The 19,465-nt window shown below is 45.8% G+C and overlaps 1 protein-coding gene across 3 annotated transcripts in view; it reads left to right on the plus strand.

Moving 5' to 3' along the window:
- The first annotated feature begins 2,163 nt into the window (after window positions 1–2,163).
- The window catches only part of LOC106608564 (VPS10 domain-containing receptor SorCS2), a 550,052-nt gene continuing 532,750 nt past the window's right edge, over window positions 2,164–19,465 (plus strand). For all 3 annotated transcript variants that reach the window (XM_045721501.2, XM_045721502.2, XM_045721503.2), the window contains exon 1: window positions 2,164–2,637. In XM_045721501.2, the coding sequence (XP_045577457.2) occupies window positions 2,269–2,637 (369 nt within the window). In that variant the 5' untranslated portion in view covers window positions 2,164–2,268. The remainder of the gene's footprint in view (window positions 2,638–19,465) is intronic.

The raw sequence follows: 19,465 nt of genomic DNA on the forward strand, positions 1-19,465 counted from the left end.
GAGAAACTGATAGAAGCAATTAATTAAATGTGGATTTGTTGGGTGGCAGGTAGCCTAGCGGTTAAGAGCATTGGGCCAGTAACCGAAAAGTCGCTGGTTCAAAATCCCAGAGCCGACTAGGTGAAAAATCTGTGGATGTGCCCTTGAGCAAAGAACTTAACCCTAGTTGATCCTGTAAGTCGCTCTGGATAAGAGCGTCTGCTAAATGACCAAAATGTTGAGGGAAATAAAATAGGACATCAAGTAACCACAGTAGAGATTCCTGGCCTGGTTAACCAAGTGTCTAATTAGATCTACGTGGAAGGATGGCAAATAGAGTGGAATTAAACCTGAACTTTGACCTCTTGGACAGCTGTCCACAGTCAACACTGGGGGCTTACTCAGCGAGGGTAGAGATCTGTATATAATGACGAGATGCTCATGTCTCCACCGTAACAATGGAAGTCATTGTCCCAAAGGCGGGAAGCCAGGTGACAAGCTTAGCTCATAGAAACACATTGGATTTATTTTGGACAGATTATTGGTGAGAGTGAAACACCTCTCTGGTGGGGGTCAGGTGCATCGTTCGGAACCTTCTGAACCTTGTTCTGAACCTTGCAGATAGAAATGTGATGTAGAGAGAGCTATTCTACATCGCAGGGAGAGTCATGTTCTACACACAACAGCAATTTCTATCTGGAGGTTCTGTAATGTTGCACCCATTTGGATAACCCTATTGGATAAGAGCAAATATGACCTGACAGCAGGGTGTGATCCCTAAAAAGGCGTACATAGGCCTACAACACAGCTGACATCAAATGGAGTCCAGGGAAAAAAGCCACTGTCAGCAACATCTCTGACAGGATGTTATCTCCTGTGTTAACTAACCTCCAAACGGGCTTCAATGCCATACAACACTCCTTCTGTGGCCTCCAACTGCTCTTAAACACTAGTAAAACTAAATGCATGCTTTTCAACCGTTCGCTGCCCGCACCTGCCCGCCCGACTAGCATCACCACCCTGGACGGTTCCGACCTAGAATATGTGGACAACTACAAATACCTAGGTGTCTGGTTAGACTGTAAACTCTCCTTCCAGACTCATATTAAACATCTCCAATCCAAAATCAAATCTAGAATCAGCTTCCTATTTCGCAACAAAGCCTCCTTCACTCACGCCGCCAAACATACCCTCATAAAACTGACTATCCTACCGATCCTTGACTTCGGCGATGTCATTTACAAAATAGCCTCCAACACTCTACTCAGCAAACTGGATGCAGTCTATCACAGTGCCATCCGTTTTGTCACCAAAGCCCCATATACTACCCACCACTGCGACCTGTATGCTCTCGTTGGCTGGCCCTCACTTCATATTTGTCGCCAGACCCACTGGCTCCAGGTCATCTATAAGTCTATGCTAGGTAAAGCTCCGCCTTATCTCAACTCACTGGTCACGATAACACCCACCCGTAGCACGCGCTCCAGCAGGTATATCTCACTGGTCATCCCCAAAGCCAACACCTCCTTTGGCCGCCTTTCCTTCCAGTTCTCTGCTGCCAGTGACTGGAACTTATATTTCCCTCACTAACTTTAAACATCAGCTATCTGAGCAGCTAACCGATCGCTGCAGCTGTATATAGCCCATCTGTAAATAGCCCACCCAATCTACCTACCTCATCCCCATATTGTTTTTATTTACTTTTCTTCTCTTTTGCACACCAGTATTTCTACTTGCTCATCATCATCTGCTCATCTATCAGTGTTAATTTGCTAAATTGTAATTACTTTGCTACTATGGCCTATTTATTGCCATACCTCCTCATGCCATTTGCACACACTGTATATATACTTTTTTTTTTCTATTGTGTTATTGACTACGCTTGTTTATTCCATGTGTAACTCTGTATTGTTGTTTCTGTCGCACTGCTTTGCTTTATCTTGGCCAGGTTGCAGTTGTAAATGAGAACTTGTTCTCAACTGGCCTACCTGGTTAAATTAAGGTGACATAATAAATAAATAAAAATCAGTTCGTGGGAAGGGGTTTTAAGTCTTCAACGATTAAGGCTTTCAGAAACAGCAATGTAGGGTATATGTCACCAGATGGCGCACATGCAATGTGCACCTCGCGTCTTCCAGTTGACACAGACACGAGCACGTTGTTTCCATTGTATGGCCTCGCTCCAGTTCCACTCCATCCCTCCGAGCCTCCCTCCCTCTCTCTCCGCTTACAGTAAGTGCTATCTATCTTCCACTCGAATCGCAGTCTCTCTCTGTCAGTATCCACGATATGAGCGCTATAATGGCGCGAACCATGGTACCTCTGCGTCCGAAAGGAACAGTTTCAGCGCACCTGTGCCGGGCTGTGTTTATCGCCTCGGCTTGGATGTCACTGATGGGACCCGTGCGATGTGACAGCGGCGTTTTACACCGGAGCGACGCGCATCGTATGCTTGACAGCGGTGGCGGTATAGGCATAGACAGGAGAGACGGAATGTTCGGACAGGACTTGGGTGATAATGACATGGTGGTGGAATCCCCGCGCTTCAAGAGAGCGCTTTCCCAAGAGAAAGTGTCCCTGCTCAGCAGCTCGTTCGTGCTCAAAGGGGATGCCACTCACAACCAGGCGATGGTTCACTGGACGGGGGAGAACAGCAGCGTAAGTACCCGTCCCGTCCCGGTTACACCCCGTGGTGATGTATTGGGTTCCCCGCTTGTAGCCTACACAACCCGCCAGTCACCATAACAGCCCATCCCAATTGACATAAGTTATTGTCTAGGTATTTTTCCTTCATGGCATTCATTGCTCATGGCATTGAATCCGGTTGTATTGTTTGGCTACTCTGAAGCGCATCAACATGTCTTCAAGTGCGCATCTAACAAAATATTGATGATGATGTCAGTTTGTTTAGAGGTGCGCACAGTGGAGGCAAACAGTTTTTTCTGTCCCACTCAGTGCCACTTGGTTGGTGTTGACATTGTCATATGATGATACTAAAGTGTTTAAATAATCTGTATTAATATCCACCTTGAATGTTTCAGTTTAAAGCGGATTTATGGCATTTGTCCAAATAATTAATTGCACATAATTCGAGATTTATGACCTAGTTTAATTGACATGTAATTAATTGTAATTAGCAGCGCAATGTAAACAGCAAGAGAGAGGAGAAAAAAATAGATAGTGAGAGGGCTTTGTGATTGGGTAGAATATTGTCAGCTGTCCTGGACCTTGCAGTGTCTATCAGGGACATCAGTTGAATATGGTGCTATTGTCACGACAGAAAACGTACAGCTGGAAGGAAACATTTCCCACCGCTGCTGGCCTTGCCTGCAGCCTCTTTCATATGAGAAACATAATCCAGACCGCTCTCTATCTAACATGGCATGAACTAGATGACTCGCTCTACCAGGTTACATACTGTCTATATAGCAGCCACAAACACTAACAAATACTATGCCAATGCTCAACCTATAATGTTGAAGTAACATTTTGATTTGGCATAGAATTGGATTGAAATCGATAAAAAAGAAAATGGGTTTTTGTATTATAAGGGCCCATTTTCTATTCATGAAGAACTTCTGACAGACAGACTGATTCAGTACTGAGACAAGTGTGAATCATCTGTCAGTCAGCCAAACACTGACAGCCTGGGACGCCATGTTTGAGTTATCCTTAATTAACTTGGCATTGCCTTACTTTGAAAGGTCGACGTATTGAGGTCCCCCCTATATTGCACAGCCTAATAAAAGAAGACAAATGCTGCCATTTAGTTTCACTAGGTCGGACATTTACGATTCCAGCACAGATTGATAGGCATGAAAATTGAAGAATCCCCCCCCCCCCCAGTTTACAGGGCCTTCGGAGGTGGCTGTGCCCAGACAAAGGATATAGACGATTGTCATTGTCAATAAATATACTGCTCAGAAAAATAAAGGGAACACTTAAACAACACATCCTAGATCTGAATGAAATAAATAATCTTATTAAATACATTTTTCTTTACATAGTTGAATGTGCTGACAACAAAATCACACAAAAATAATCAATGGAAATCCAATTTATCAACCCATGGAGGTCTGGATTTGGAGTCACACTCAAAATTAAAGTGGAAAACCACACTACAGGCTGATCCAACTTTGATGTAATGTCCTTAAAACAAGTCAAAATGAGGCTCAGTAGTGTGTGTGACCTCCACGTGCCTGTATGATCTCCCTACAACGCCTGGGCATGCTCCTGATGAGGTGGTGGATGGTCTCCTGAGGGATCTCCTCCCAGACCTGGACTAAAGCATCCGCCAACACCTGGACTGTCTGTGGTGCAACGTGACGTTGGTGGATGGAGCGAGACATGATGTCCCAGATGTGCTCAATTGGATTCAGGTCTGGGGAACGGGCGGGCCAGTCCATAGCATCAATGCCTTCCTCTTGCAGGAACTGCTGACACACTCCAGCCACATGAGGTCTAGCATTGTCTTGCATTAGGAGGAACCCAGGGCCAACCGCACCAGCATATGGTCTCACAAGGGGTCTGAGGATCTCATCTCGGTACCTAATGGCAGTCAGGCTACCTCTGGCGAGCACATGGAGGGCTGTGCGGCCCCCCAAAAAAATGCCACCCCACACCATGACTGACCCACCGCCAAACCGGTCATGCTGGAGGATGTTGCAGGCAGCAGAACGTCCTCCACGGCGTCTCCAGACTCTGTCACGTCTGTCACATGTGCTCAGTGTGAACCTGCTTTCATCTGTGAAGAGCACAGGGCGCCAGTGGCGAATTTGCCAATCTTGGTGTTCTCTGGCAAATGCCAAACATCCTGCACGGTGTTGGGCTGTAAGCACAACCCCCACCTGTGGAGGTCGGGCCCTCATACCACCCTCATGGAGTCTGTTTCTGACCGTTTGAGCAGACACATGCACATTTGTGGCCTGCTGGAGGTCATTTTGCAGGGCTCTGGCAGTGCTTCTCCTGCTCCTCCTTGCACAAAGGCGGAGGTAGCGGTCCTGCTGCTGGGTTATTGCCCTCCTACGGCCTCCTCCACGTCTCCTGATGTACTGGCCTGTCTCCTGGTAGCGCCTCCATGCTCTGGACACTACGCTGACAGACACAGCAAACCTTCTTGCCACAGGTCGCATTGATGTGCCATCCTGGATGAGCTGCACTACCTGAGCCACTTGTGTGGGTTGTAGACTCCGTCTCATGCTACCACTAGAGTGAAAGCACCGCCAGCATTCAAAAGTGACCAAAACATCAGCCAGGAAGCATAGGAACTGAGAAGTGGTCTGTGGTCCCCACCTGTAGAACCACTCCTTTATTGGGGGTGTCTTGCTAATTGCCTATAATTTCCACCTGTTGTCTATTCCATTTGCACAACAGCATGTGAAATGTATTGTCAATCAGTGTTGCTTCCTAAGTGGACAGTTTGATTTCACAGAAGTGTGATTGACTTGGAGTTACATTGTGTTGTTTAAGTGTTCCCTTTATTTTTTTGAGCAGTGTATATCCCAAGGACCCAAGATGCAACATGTCTGTGGTATATCTGATCAGAAGCAATGGTATTACACCATTTGACTTTTAACTTTTAATCATGTGTAAACAAGCAGTTGACCTTTAACCCCTAATGTTACACATTTATTGTTAGACATCCAGACCCCTGTATATAGCCTCTGTCATGTCTTCTCCTGCTCCTCCCCTCCGGCGTACGACGTCGCCGGAATACTAACCACTGGTTCTGGGATTCATCATTACGCACACCTGGCACTTATTACGCGCACCTGTTAATCATTATGATTCACACCTGGACTGCATTACCTTCATCATTTCCTCCCCTCTATATGTCACTCTCTTATGTTCACTTACCAGTTGGTATTATTCTTGTGTACCGGCGTGTAGCCACATGGAATTGTCTCGTTCCTGGTTTTGTTGTTTTATTAAACGTTTCACCTGCACCTGCTTCCCGACTCACAGCTCCATTATTGCAGCCTCGCTATTGTTATTTTACTGCTGCTCTTTAATTATTCTTTTTTTTTCTTAAAACTGCATAAAATCAGACGACCATTACGCTAAATGTATATAAATAGAGTAGATGTCACAACTTGTTAGACGGTACGTAACAATAACAGCAGTGATAAGGTATCCAATATTGGATGATTTTATATATATATATATATATATATATATAGTATATACACATATCATTTTTTTTACTTCAGTTTATTTTTGTAAATACTTTCTTAAAACGGCATTGTTGGTTAAGGGCTTGTAAGTAAGCATTTCACTGTAAGGTCTACACCTGTTGTATTCAGCACATGTTAAACATTTAATTTTGATTTACCATGGTACTAATAACCCTTCACATTGTTATTAAACATCCAGACATGGTACTAATAACCCTTCACATTGTTATTAAACATCCAGACATGGTACTAATAACCCTTCACATTGTTATTAAACATCCAGACATGGTACTAATAACCATTCACATTGTTATTAAACATCCAGACATGGTACTAATAACCATTCACATTGTTATTAAACATCCAGACATGGTACTAATAACCCTTCACATTGTTATTAAACATCCAGACATGGTACTAATAACCATTCACATTGTTATTAAACATCCAGACATGGTACTAATAACCCTTCACATTGTTATTAAACATCCAGACATGGTAATAATAACCCTTCACATTGTTATTAAACATCCAGACATGGTACTAATAACCCTTCACATTGCCAGTGTACTGAAGATTTATGCACATTATTATAATTACCTGTAGACATTTTCTTCATAAAGATGCTCAAGTACAAACATTTCCAGACGCACGCGCGCACACACACACACACACACACACACACACACACACACACATTATGTCAACAAGACAGTGTTCAGACACTGTTCAACGAGTTGACATGTGGTGTCACCAGATGAGGGCGTGGTCGTGTTTTGACCACAAGCGGTCTGACCAAGGCCTGAGAGACGGTAATTCATTCCAGGACCCCTGTTGTCAGTTCCCGGAAGACATTCTGGGAACAGTCTGCCACCAAGTCCCATAACTTGTTAACAGCGTTCCGAGCAGAAAGCTTCCACTGTTGAAAGAGCCTTCTTTGTGCTTCCCTGTGCTCCAACCATCCACTATCAACATCAACAATCTCATCAACCATAAACTAAACCATCAACCATCACCATCATCCATCAACCATAACCATCAACCATTCCCATCACCATCAACCATCACCATCAACCATCACCATCCCATCAACCATCAACCATTCCTATCACCATCAACCATCACCATCAACCATCACCATCCCATCAACCATCACCCATCAGCTATCACCATCAACCATCCCATCAACCATCACCCATCAGCTATCACCATCAACCATCACCATCCCATCAACTATCACCATCCCATCAACCATCCCATTAACCATCAACCATCACCATCAACCATCACCATCCCATCAACCATCAACCATTCCTATCACCATCAACCATCACCATCAACCATCACCATCCCATCAACCATCACCCATCAGCTATCACCATCAACCATCCCATCAACCATCACCCATCAGCTATCACCATCAACCGTTCCCATCAACCATCACCATCCTATCAACCATCAACCACCCCATCAACCATCACCATCAACCATCAAAATCATCCCATCAACCATCAACCATCAAAATCATCATCCCATCAACCATCACCATCCCTTCAACCAGCACCATCAACCATCACCATCCCATTATCATCAACCATCCCCATCCCATCAACCAGCACCATCACCATCAACCAGCATCATCACCATCAACCAGCACCATCTCCATCAACCATTACCATCCCATCAACCAGCACCATCTCCATCAACCATCACCATCCCATCAACCAGCACCATCACCATCAACCAGCACCATCTCCATCAACCATCCCCATCCCATCAACCAGCACCATCTCCATCAACCAGCACCATCACCATCAACCAGCACCATCTCCATCAACCATTACCATCCCATCAACCAGCACCATCTCCATCAACCATCACCATCCCATCAACCAGCACCATCTCCATCAACCAGCACCATCACCATCAACCAGCACCATCTCCATCAACCATCACCATCCCATCAACCAGCACCATCTCCATCAACCATCACCATCCCATCAACCAGCACCATCCCATCAACCAGCTCCATCCCATCAACCAGCACCCATCTCCATCAACCATCACCATCCCATCAACCAGCACCATCACCATCAACCAGCACCATCTCCATCAACCATCACCATCCCATCAACCAGCACCATCCCATCAACCATCAACCATTACCATCAACCATCCCCATCCCATCAACCAGCACCATCACCATCAACCATCTCCATCAACCATCCCATCAACCAGCACCATCACCATCAACCAGCACCATCCCATCACCATCAACCATCCCATCACCATCAACCATCAACCATCAACCATTACCATCAACCATCCCCATCACCATCAACCAGCACCATCCCATCACCATCAACCATCCCATCACCATCAACCATCCCATCCCATCACCATCCCATCAACCAGCACCATCCCATCAACCAGCACCATCTCCATCAACCACCACCATCACCATCAACCAGCACCATCTCCATCAACCAGCACCATCCCATCAACCAGCACCATCAACCAGCACCATCCCATCAACCAGCACCATCCCATCAACCAGCACCATCAACCAGCACCATCTCCATCAACCATCACCATCCCATCAACCAGCACCATCACCATCAACCATCACCATCCCATCAACCAGCACCATCACCATCAACCAGCACCATCACCATCAACCAGCACCATCCCATCAACCAGCACCATCACCATCAACCAGCACCATCCTCTTCCTCTTTTAATGGTATCTGTTGGAAGGGGGTTTACCCGTGTCTGTGTCCACGACCCTGTAGCCATTTGGAATTTCTAGATTGAGAATTTAAAGGGACAGGGTAGGAAACATCATCATGTTTTGTAATAATATGCTTGCTTGCTATTTGAATACATAACATGTTTTTTCTCCCCCTTACCACCACTTTCTGGTTGATTTCTGAGGCACTGACTGAATGCAAAAGGCATTTGTTTGCACTTCACATGCTAAACAGAGAGTTAATTTGGTTCCCCCAGTCTTCAGTTGGAAATAGTTTTCACACTGGAGTCCTCTGAATCATTTACCTCATCTCTCTCTATCCATGCTCTTTGAGTGGTGCTAAGAGGTCCTCTTTTCCAACCAGACTGTATGTCAAATGCTGGGTCTGAAAGTTTAGGGTTGATCTAGTGTGTTTAATCAAATCACATTTTATAGTCACATTCACCAAATACAACGGGTGTAGACGTTACCGTGAACTGCTTACTTACAAGCCCTTAATCAATAATGCAGAGAATGAAAATATTTGCTAAATAAAGTCAAATAAAAAAAGTAACAAAAAAAATAACAATGACAAGGCTTTAGACAGGGGGTACCGGTACTGAGTCAATGTGCAGAGGTACGGGTTAGTCGAGGTAGTTGAGTTCATATGTACATGTAGGTAGACGTAGAGTGACTATGCATAGATAATAAACAGTGAGTAGCATCAGCGTAAAAAAATGGGGTCAGTGCAAATAGTCCGGGTAGCCATTTGTTTAACTGTTCAGCAGTCTTATGGCTTGGGGTTAGAAGCTGTTACTCTTGCCGTGCGGTAGCAGAGAGAACAGTCTATGACTTGGGTGGCTGGAGTCTTTGAAATTTTTGTGGGCCTTCCTCTGACACCGCCTAGTATATAGGTCCTGGATGGCAGGAAGCTTGGCCCCAGTAATGTACTGGGCCGTACGCACTACCCTCTGTAGCGCCTTCGGTCGGATGCTTAGCAGTTGCCATACCAGGCGGTGATGCAACCCTTCAGGATGCTCCCAATGGCGCAGCTGTATAACTTTTTGAGGATCTGAGGACCCATGCCAAATCTTTTCAGTCTCCTGAGGGGGAATAGACATTGTTGTGCCCTCTTTACGACTGTCTTGGTGGGTTTGGACCATGATAGTTTGTTGAGGATGTGGACAACAAGGAACTTGAAGCTCTCGATCCGCGCGCGCACGCGTGTGTGTGTGTGTGTGTGTGTGTGTGTGTGTGTGTGTGTGTGTGTGTGTGTGTGTGTGTGTGTGTGTGTGTGTGTGTGTGTACAGTGGACATTAATCATGGTTCGCCCAGGAGACATGGAGTCAAGGTCTTTGCCAGGGAGTTCAAAATGACTGATTCTGCCACCAAAGATGTCTGCTGCCAAGAGGGCTTCCTCCCTCCCTCCCTCCCTCCCTCCCTCCCTCCCTCCCTCCCTCCCTCCCTCCCTCCCTTCATGAGTGTTTTCCATTCGATGAGGTCATTAGAGCTTGTGTGTCTTCAGACCATGAGTTCTCTCCCAATGTTTCTCTCACTGATTGTGTCATAGTAACTATGACAGGGCAGGACAAGGCAATGGCTGTTTGAATTATAACATACAGTCCTTCAGCTCTAGACCTAATGTCTGTATTAACTAGTAGCTACTTACTGCTGTTGATCTGAATGATACCCCTTAGAAAGCTAAAGTTATTGTCTCATCTATCTTCGCTACTGTGGATTGATACGCTATTTGGCTAGGTGCACTATTTGGCTAGGTGCACTATTTGGCTAGGTGCACTATTTGGCTAGGTGCACTATTTTTGGCTTGGTGCACTATTTGGCTAGGTGCACTATTTGGCTAGGTGCACTATTTTTGGCTTGGTGCACTATTTGGCTAGGTGCACTATTTGGCTAGACACACTATTTGGCTAGGCGCACTATTTGGCTTAGTGCACTATTTGGCTTGGTGCACTATTTGGCACAGACCATATATCGTTCTGAGGGGGCTGGCAGCAGCAGGATGATGAGATAAGGAAGAATCCTGGGGTGATGAGGTTGTTATCCAGATTCTGTTGCTACTGAGGTGGTGAAATTCTCCTCTTTTCTCCTGCCTTCTCTCTTCATTTGTTCTTTCCTTCTGTCATTCCGATACAATATACACTACTTTATTGTCCATACAAATACACACAACACAGTAAATACGATATGGAAAACTGGACAGTTAGTACACAGGTCACACATTACATTGGGCCTGCATCTGTCCTATGTCCCACTGTCCAGCAGCCCGATGGCTGATGGAATGAAACTTGCCCAGCTCCTATACTACTGAACAGTGGGACCTTATATCCCTTTGGAGGGCAGCAGCTCAAAACATTGGGCAAGATTGTGTGTGGGGTCCTTTATGATGCGCTTGACCTTGGCCCTTGCCCGTTTGTCATAGAGGCCCTGAAGCCCCCTGCACTGCAGCCCCCTTCCATCCTGGTCCCTCTCCCTCTGACTCGAGGCATTATCTCTCTCTCTCTCTCTCTGTCTCTGCTCTCTCTCTGTCTCTGTCTCTGTCTGTCTCTCTCTCTCTCTCTCTCTCTCTCTCTCTGTCTCTGTCTTGCCCTCTCTCTCTGTCTCTCTCTCTCTCTCTCTCTCTCTGTCTCTGTCTTGCCCTCTCTCTCTGCTCTCTCTCTCTCTCTCTCTCTCTCTCTCTCTCTCTCTCTCCTGTCCTTTCCCTCTTTCTTTTTTCTCTCTTTATTTTGTGGTCTCACATTAACACACCCCCATGTTGGGGAGCTGGAAACTATTCAGAATGAAATAACCAATTATAGGAATGTGTGTGTTTGGGATGGGGGGTGGTCTCCTGGCAACGAGGAAAACAACCACCTGGCAGGCCTTGGCACAATGGACAGTTGCATTTTCCGTCTTCTATTTTTACTTCCACCTCCTCCTCCATTCTTCCTTTCTTCTTTGATTGACGTTCTTTACTGTGAGTTTCTTGCGTTTTATATGTGGTTAGTTTCTTCCTGGAGCTGGGAACTTTTTAACATTTTCCTATTGAAGTTGTTTTTTCTTCTTCCTCAGTGTTGTGTCGGAGTGTGGGGAAAGTAAAAGTTCCTGGGGTTGCCTTGACAACAAGGCTGGAATTCTGTAGGGGTCATCCAGTGGATGTGAGATGTTCGTGAATAGCATTCAGAATGGGCTGGTACCTCCTGCTGTTCTTCAGACGGACACTGAGAGACCTACACTCTGGATTTGGGTGTGTGTGTGTGTGTGTGTGTGTGTGTGTGTGTGTGTGTGTGTGTGTGTGTGTGTGTGTATGTGTTTGTGTGTCTGTATGTGTGTGTGTGTGTGTGTGTGTGTGTGTGTGTGTGTGTGTGTGTGTGTGTGTGTGTGTTGATGCCCTGCTGCTGGTCTGGTACAGTAGAGATCATTCTAATAGGAGGGAGGGGATATGTAGCGACACAGTGAGATAGATCCCGTAGTGGCTCAGCAGGGACCGCTCCCTCTCATCTGCTCCTCACTAACATCCTCACGGATTGAAGATTGGATTCTGGCCAGGCACTTTATACTATACCTGTCTGTCGCACCAGGTGTGAGACACTATACTGCACCTGTCTTTCTCACCAGGAGTTACTGCATCGTTTCTCACACTATTCTTCACTCCTGCATTTGACCAGATCCTTTGTCATTATTGACAGGTTCATCTTTGATTCAGACTTATCTTCTTGTTGGTGTGTTTATTATACTGACAACATGTCTACTGTCAGACTTATCTTCTTGTTGGTGTGTTTATTATACTGACAACATGTCTACTGTCAGACTTATCTTCTTGTTGGTGTGTTTATTATACTGACAACATGTCTACTGTCAGACTTATCTTCTTGTTGGTTTGTTTATTATACTGACAACATGTCTACTGTCAGACTTATCTTCTTGTTGGTGTGTTTATTATACTGACAACATGTCTACTGTCAGACTTATCTTCTTGTTGGTGTGTTTATTATACTGACAACATGTCTACTGTCAGACTTATCTTCTTGTTGGTGTGTTTATTATACTGACAACATGTCTACTGTCAGACTTATCTTCTTGTTGGTTTGTTTATTATACTGACAACCAGAGGGGGAGGCTCGAGGAAGAAGAAGAAGAAGGGAAAAAAAGAGGGAGAAAGAGAGGGGATCAAGAAAGAGAGGAGAGAGGAGAAAGAGGGGAGAAAGGAGAGAGAGAGAGGAGAAAGAGGAGAAAGAGAGGAGAAAGAGGAGAGAGAAAGAGAGAAAGAGGAGAGAGAGAGAAAGAGAGGAGAGAGAGAGAAAGAGAGGAGAGAGAGAGAAAGAGAGGAGAGAGAGAGAAAGAGAGGAGAGAGAGAAAGATAGGAGAGAGAGAGGAGAGAGACAAAGAGAGGAGAGAGAGAGAGAGGGAAAGAGAGGAGAGGGAAAGAGGAGAGGGAAAGAGAGGAGAAAGAGAGGAGAGAAAAAGAGAGGAGAGAAAGAGAGGAGAGAGAGAGAGAGGAGCAAGAGAGAAAGAGAGGACAGGAGAAAGAGAGAGAGAGAGGAGAGAGAAAAAAGAGAAAGAGGAGAAAGAGAAGAGAGAGAAAGAGAGGAGGGAGAGAAGAAAACGTGGTGGGCTCTTTTCATCTCAACTTCATGTTACTTGGGCGGTGCGACAAACGACCTTGTCAAAAATAGATCCCTCTTTTACATGAAAAAGACACGGCCAATGATATCATCTCACAACAAAACAATGCCATCACATTCTTTAGTGATAATTATTATATGGCTTTCACTGCTTTCTGCTAACTGTAGCCTGAACGATTAGGAGACATGTTGTGGGATGCACAGAGAAAAGTGGAGAGCGCCGACAAATTGAATTATTATTTTGAGCGCTGGATTATCAAAACATTGGCTGTTGGTAAATTTAGACGTTCTGCACAGCATCCATGGAAACACATAGCGTGGTGCTAGTTATGACCAAATTACTGTCACTGAGAAACATCAGATAGCCTACCATCAGATGTGCCATAATAGGTTTTTTAATGCATAGCATACATTAAAATGTAAAATGATATCCTGAACTATACATTAGCAGAACCTATCGATTCATCATGTATGGTAGTTTATTAACCTTTATTTTGACAGGGAAGACATATTGAGAACTAAGTCTCTTTTACAGATGCGCCCTCTATAACACAATATAAAATAAACATTAACACTATATATACATACATATATACACACTACAGGTCAAAAGTTTTAGAACACCTACTCATTTTCTTTATTTTTACTATTTTCTACATTGTAGAATAATAGTGAAGACATCAAAACTGAAATAACACATATGGAATCATGTAGTAACCAAAAAGTATTAAACAAATCAAAATATATTTTATATTTGAGATGCTTCAAAGTAGCCACCCTTTGCCTTGATGACAGCTTTGCACTATCTTGGCATTCTCTCAACCAGCTTCACCTGGAATGCTTTTCCAACAGTCTTGAAGGAGTTCCCACATATGCTGAGCACTTGTTGGCTGCTTTTCCTTCACTCTGCGGTCTGACTCATCCCAAACCATCTCAATTGGGTTGAGGTCGGGGGATTGTGGAGGCCAGGTCATCTGATGAGGCTCTCCATCACTCTCCTTCTTGGTAAAATAGCCCTTACACAGCCTGGAGGTGTGGTTTCGGTCATTGTGCTGTTGAAAAACAAATGATAGTCCTACTCAGCGCAAACCAGATGGGATGGCATATTGCTGCAGAATGCTGTGGTAGCCATGCTGGTTAAGTGTGCCTTGAATTCTAAATAAATCGCTGACAGTGTCACCAGCAAGAACCCCCACACCATAACACCTCCTCTTCCATGCTTTACGGTGGGAAATACACATGCTGAGATCATCCGTTCACCCACACCGTGTTTCACAAAGACACGGTGGTTGGAACCAAAAATCTCCAATTTGGACTCATCAGACCAAATTACATATTTCCACCGGTCTAATGTCCATTGCTCGTGTTTCTTGGCCCAAGCAAGTCTCTTATTCTTATTGGTGTCCTTTAGTAGTGGTTTCTTTGCAGCAATTCGACCATGAAGGCCTGATTCACGCAGTCTCCTCTGAACAGTTGATGTTGAGATGTATCTGTTACTTGAACTCTGAAGCATTTATTTGTGCTGCAATTTCTGAGGCTGTGTCAACAGTGAGTGTAGCTGGTGCATGGAAGTCAGGCGCAGGAGAGCAGAGATGAGTGGACAAAGCACTTTACTTAGGGAATCATTTCAACAGAACGCAACCGCGTCACAAAAACACATGCCCAAAGAACAAGGGAGGCAGCACAAAGGACAAAAACCAAGTACAAAGTACCGGCTGCCACAAAGCACGGGTACAAAACAAAACCCGGCGCAAACCAGCCGGAAGCGTGCCAACCTTGACAATAAACAATACCCCACACAGACATGGAGGGAACAGAGGGCTAAATACACATAGTAATTATGAGGAGATGTAAACCAGGTGTGCAGGAAAACAAGACAAAACAAATGGAAAATGAAAGGTGGAGCGGCGATGGCTAGAAGACCAGTGACGTCGACCGCCGAACGCCGCCCGAACAAGGAGAGGGACCGACTTCGGTGGAAGTTTTGACAGTATGGTAACTCTTATGAACTTATCCTCTGCAACAGAGGTAACTCTGGGTCTTTCTTTCCTGTGGCGGTCCTCATGAGAGCCAGTTTCATCATAGCGCTTGATGGTTTTTGCAACTGCACTTGAAGAACCTTTAAAAGTTCTTGAAATTTTACGTTTTGACTGACCATCATGTCTTAAAGTAATGATGGACTGTCGTTTCGCTTTGTTTATTTGACCTGTTCTTGCCATAATAATGGACTTGATCTTTTACCAAATAGGGCTATCTGCTGTATACCCCCCACCCCCACCTTGTCACAACACAACTGATTGGCTCAAATGCATTAAGAAGGAAAGATATTCCACAAATTAACTTTTAAGAAGGCACACCTGTTAATTGTTTTGCATTCCAGGTGACTAACTCATGAAGCTGGTTGAGAGAATGCCAAGAGTGTGCAACGCTATCATCAAGGCAAAGAGTGGCTACTTTGAAGAATCTCAAATATAAAATATATTTTGATTTGTTTAACACTTTTTGGGTTACTACATGATCCCATATGTGTTATTTCTTAGCTTTGATGTCTTCACTATTATTCTACAATGTAGAAAATAGTAAAAATAAAGAAAAACCCTGGAATGAGTCGGTGTTCAAAAACGTTTGACCGGTAGTGTATATACATTCATTAGAATACAAAATCACAGTCATGGTAAGCACAAATAAAACATCACAAATCACCCAGAAGTCAGTGAGCATTGGCCTTTCTAGCTTAGCAGTCATGAGGTCAAAATAGCCCATATCTACCTTTAGCACATTTTTAGCCTGTCCATAATCACCACAGGATATGACAGTCAGTAGCTTATTATAAAAACACTCTATCTCTGAATCCCCCTCCATCCTGTCCAGGTTGTTTATGATCTTATGGTCCATTTGTTTCCCAGGTAACTTTAGCAAAGTAATTCCACCAAAGTGTCCCGTCTGCCACCGCCCTGGAATGAGAAGGAGAGTGATTTGATCCCAGAGCCTCAGCTGTGCTGTTATTTATTGCAGTTGGATCTTTGTTTTTCCAAGGGAGCACGGGACGGGAGCGCGGGAAGGGAGGAAAAGGAGTGAGTGTCTCCTCAGAATAACGCTGGGGTAAACAGAGAGGCAGTGCATCACTCAGCTAATCACATTCTGGGTTCAATCCAAAGCCGCCAGCATCAGGGAGAGTCAAGCAAAAACACACAAACAGGGACACGGACACACACACACAATCTACCCCCCTCCTCACTCATCTCCCTGTCCATCTCGCTCTGCCTTCTCTTGTGTGTATTTGGACAGGCTGTTTGTATGCAAACCCGGTGTCCGGCATGCGTTAGCTGTGAAGGGAAAACCCAACTGATTGTCTCAGCGTGTTGGGGCTGAGGTGAACAACGCTAGCGTTGAGCACCAAAGCAGGAGAGGACCAGGAGGAGGGGATTCTAGCTGCAGGCCCTGCGGCTTCTCCTTTTGTTTAATCCTCTTTTCACATGATCATTTCTCTTTTCCACACGACGTTGTCACACCGACACACAACCGACAAATACTTGTTCAATGGTGTCAAGGAAGCAAAAGCTGCTTTTGATGGATCCGGTGGAAGCTTATCTTACGTCCAAGCCCTCTCTCTGTCATACGTCGGAGTACAAACACTATTGTACATACACATAGAGGCTAGATTATACAACAATATAACTCATTAATTTAAACGGTGTCCATCCGGTCATGGAAAGTAACACCCCAGCCCCCTGTGAAAGTTATAAGAAGAGAAATGGAGAGTCTGTTATTTTCCCATCCCAGGGCCCATGGAAAGAGGACATTCCATCTGGTGTGTTACAGGTCTGTAAAACCGTTCCCCCTTTTCCTTATAAACCTCAGCTCCCGTCTACCACACACACACACACACACACACACACACACACACACACACACACACACACACACACACACACACACACACACACACACACACACACACACACACACACACACACACACACACACACACACACACAGACTTCGCTGCTCTGGTCCATATAGGCAGTGTGTTGTTGAATAAGTTAGTGTGTAATTTTAAATTATGGTTTAATATCAAATGTGTTTGAATGCAGGGGTGTGACTTTTTGTGTAGATGTGTTTTGCCGGTGGTGTCGTTGGCGTTGGCGTTGGCCACACCGGGGGGTGTCGTGGTGTTCTGCGTTGGCCACACCGGGGGTGTCGTGGTGTTCTGTGTTGGCCACACCGGGGGTGTCGTGGTGTTCTGCGTTGGCCACACCGGCGGGTGTCGTGGTGTTCTGCGTTGGCCACACCGGGGGGTGTCGTGGTGTTCTGCGTTGGCCACACCGGGGGTGTCGTGGTGTTCTGTGTTGGCCACACCGGGGGGTGTCGTGGTGTTCTGCGTTGGCCACACCGGGGGTGTCGTGGTGTTCTGTGTTGGCCACACCGGGGGTGTCGTGGTGTTCTGCGTTGGCCACACCGGGGGGTGTCGTGGTGTTCTGCGTTGGCCACACCGGGGGGTGTCGTGGTGTTCTGCTTGGCCACACCGGGGGGTGTCGTGGTGTTCTGAGTTGGCCGCACCGGTGGTGTCGTGGTGTTCTGCGTTGGCCACACCGGGGGTGTCGTGGTGTTCTGCGTTGGCCACACCGGGGGGTGTCGTGGTGTTCTGCGTTGGCCACACCGGGGGGTGTCGTGGTGTTCTGCTTGGCCACACCGGGGGGTGTCGTGGTGTTCTGAGTTGGCCGCACCGGTGGTGTCGTGGTGTTCTGCGTTGGCCACACCGGGGGTGTCGTGGTGTTCTGCGTTGGCCACACCGGGGGGTGTCGTGGTGTTCTGCGTTGGCCACACCGGGGGGTGTCGTGGTGTTCTGAGTTGGCCACACCGGGGTGTGTCGTGGTGTTCTGAGTTGGCCACACCGGTGGTGTCATGGTGTTCTGTGTTGGCTACACCGGGGGGTGTCGTGGTGTTCTGCATTGGCCACACCGGGGGGTGTCGTGGTGTTCTGCATTGGCCACACCGGGGGGTGTTGTGGAATCTCAGGAAATCTCTGCAGTCACTCTCTGCATATCTGTCTCTCTCTCTCTCTCTCTCTCTCTCTCTCTCTCTCTCTCTCTCTCTCTCTATCTCTCTCCGGTCTCATTTTACACCTGTCATCAAAACCCAAACTGTGGTATACTTGGGGCTTCGCCTCGGGGAGCAGGAAGACCCTCGTCTGAACTCCCAGAATGCTCTGTTTCCGGTAACCCCTGGAAAGAAAACCTTCATCACCATATAAAGTGGCAGCACCACTGGGAGGGAATAAAATCAGATTATCTTGTGTCAGTGTGAAATGTTGATTGGCTCCAATTAGTGTTCCAGCATCTACACAACATGGGTCCCTCGTGGCCTTATTCATTATCATCAAGACAATTACTTACTCTTTTTTGGGGGGGAATTTAGTAGATGCTCTTATCCAGAGTGACTTACAGGATCAACTAGGGTTAAGTGCCTTGCTCAAGGGCACATCCACAGATTTTTCACCTAGTCTTCTTGGGGATTCAAACCAACAATCTTTCTGTTACCGGCCCAACGCTCTTAACGACTAGGCTACCTGCCGCCTAGACGGTTTTAGGAGCGGCGCCTGCCAATGACAGGCTTGTATATCTATTTGAAATGACTGAAAGGGGAAGCGGAGAAGAAGAGTGGATATTGCAAGGTGATTGCTGCACTACACTCGACTGTCGTCAGCGCCTACAAGAATAGACAGTCAAAATGAGCTTGCACTCACAATGGGGAGGAATAGAACAGCCATACTGTACTATATTAGAAATACTCCTATTGACTGTTTCAGTCCCTCTCTCCTTTCTAAAAACTTCCCTCGTCTGGCTTTTCAATTAGAGACACAATTTTCTGGACGAGATAGACCCCTTTGTCGAGCCAAATCACCCCAGCGCGGTGGTAGAAAAAATTGAATTTTCCATGAATATGTGATTGGCTGTGATGTC

The sequence above is a fragment of the Salmo salar genome, chromosome 07 (assembly GCF_965601325.2).
Source record: "Salmo salar chromosome 07, fSalSal1, whole genome shotgun sequence".
Lineage (NCBI taxonomy): Eukaryota > Metazoa > Chordata > Actinopteri > Salmoniformes > Salmonidae > Salmo > Salmo salar.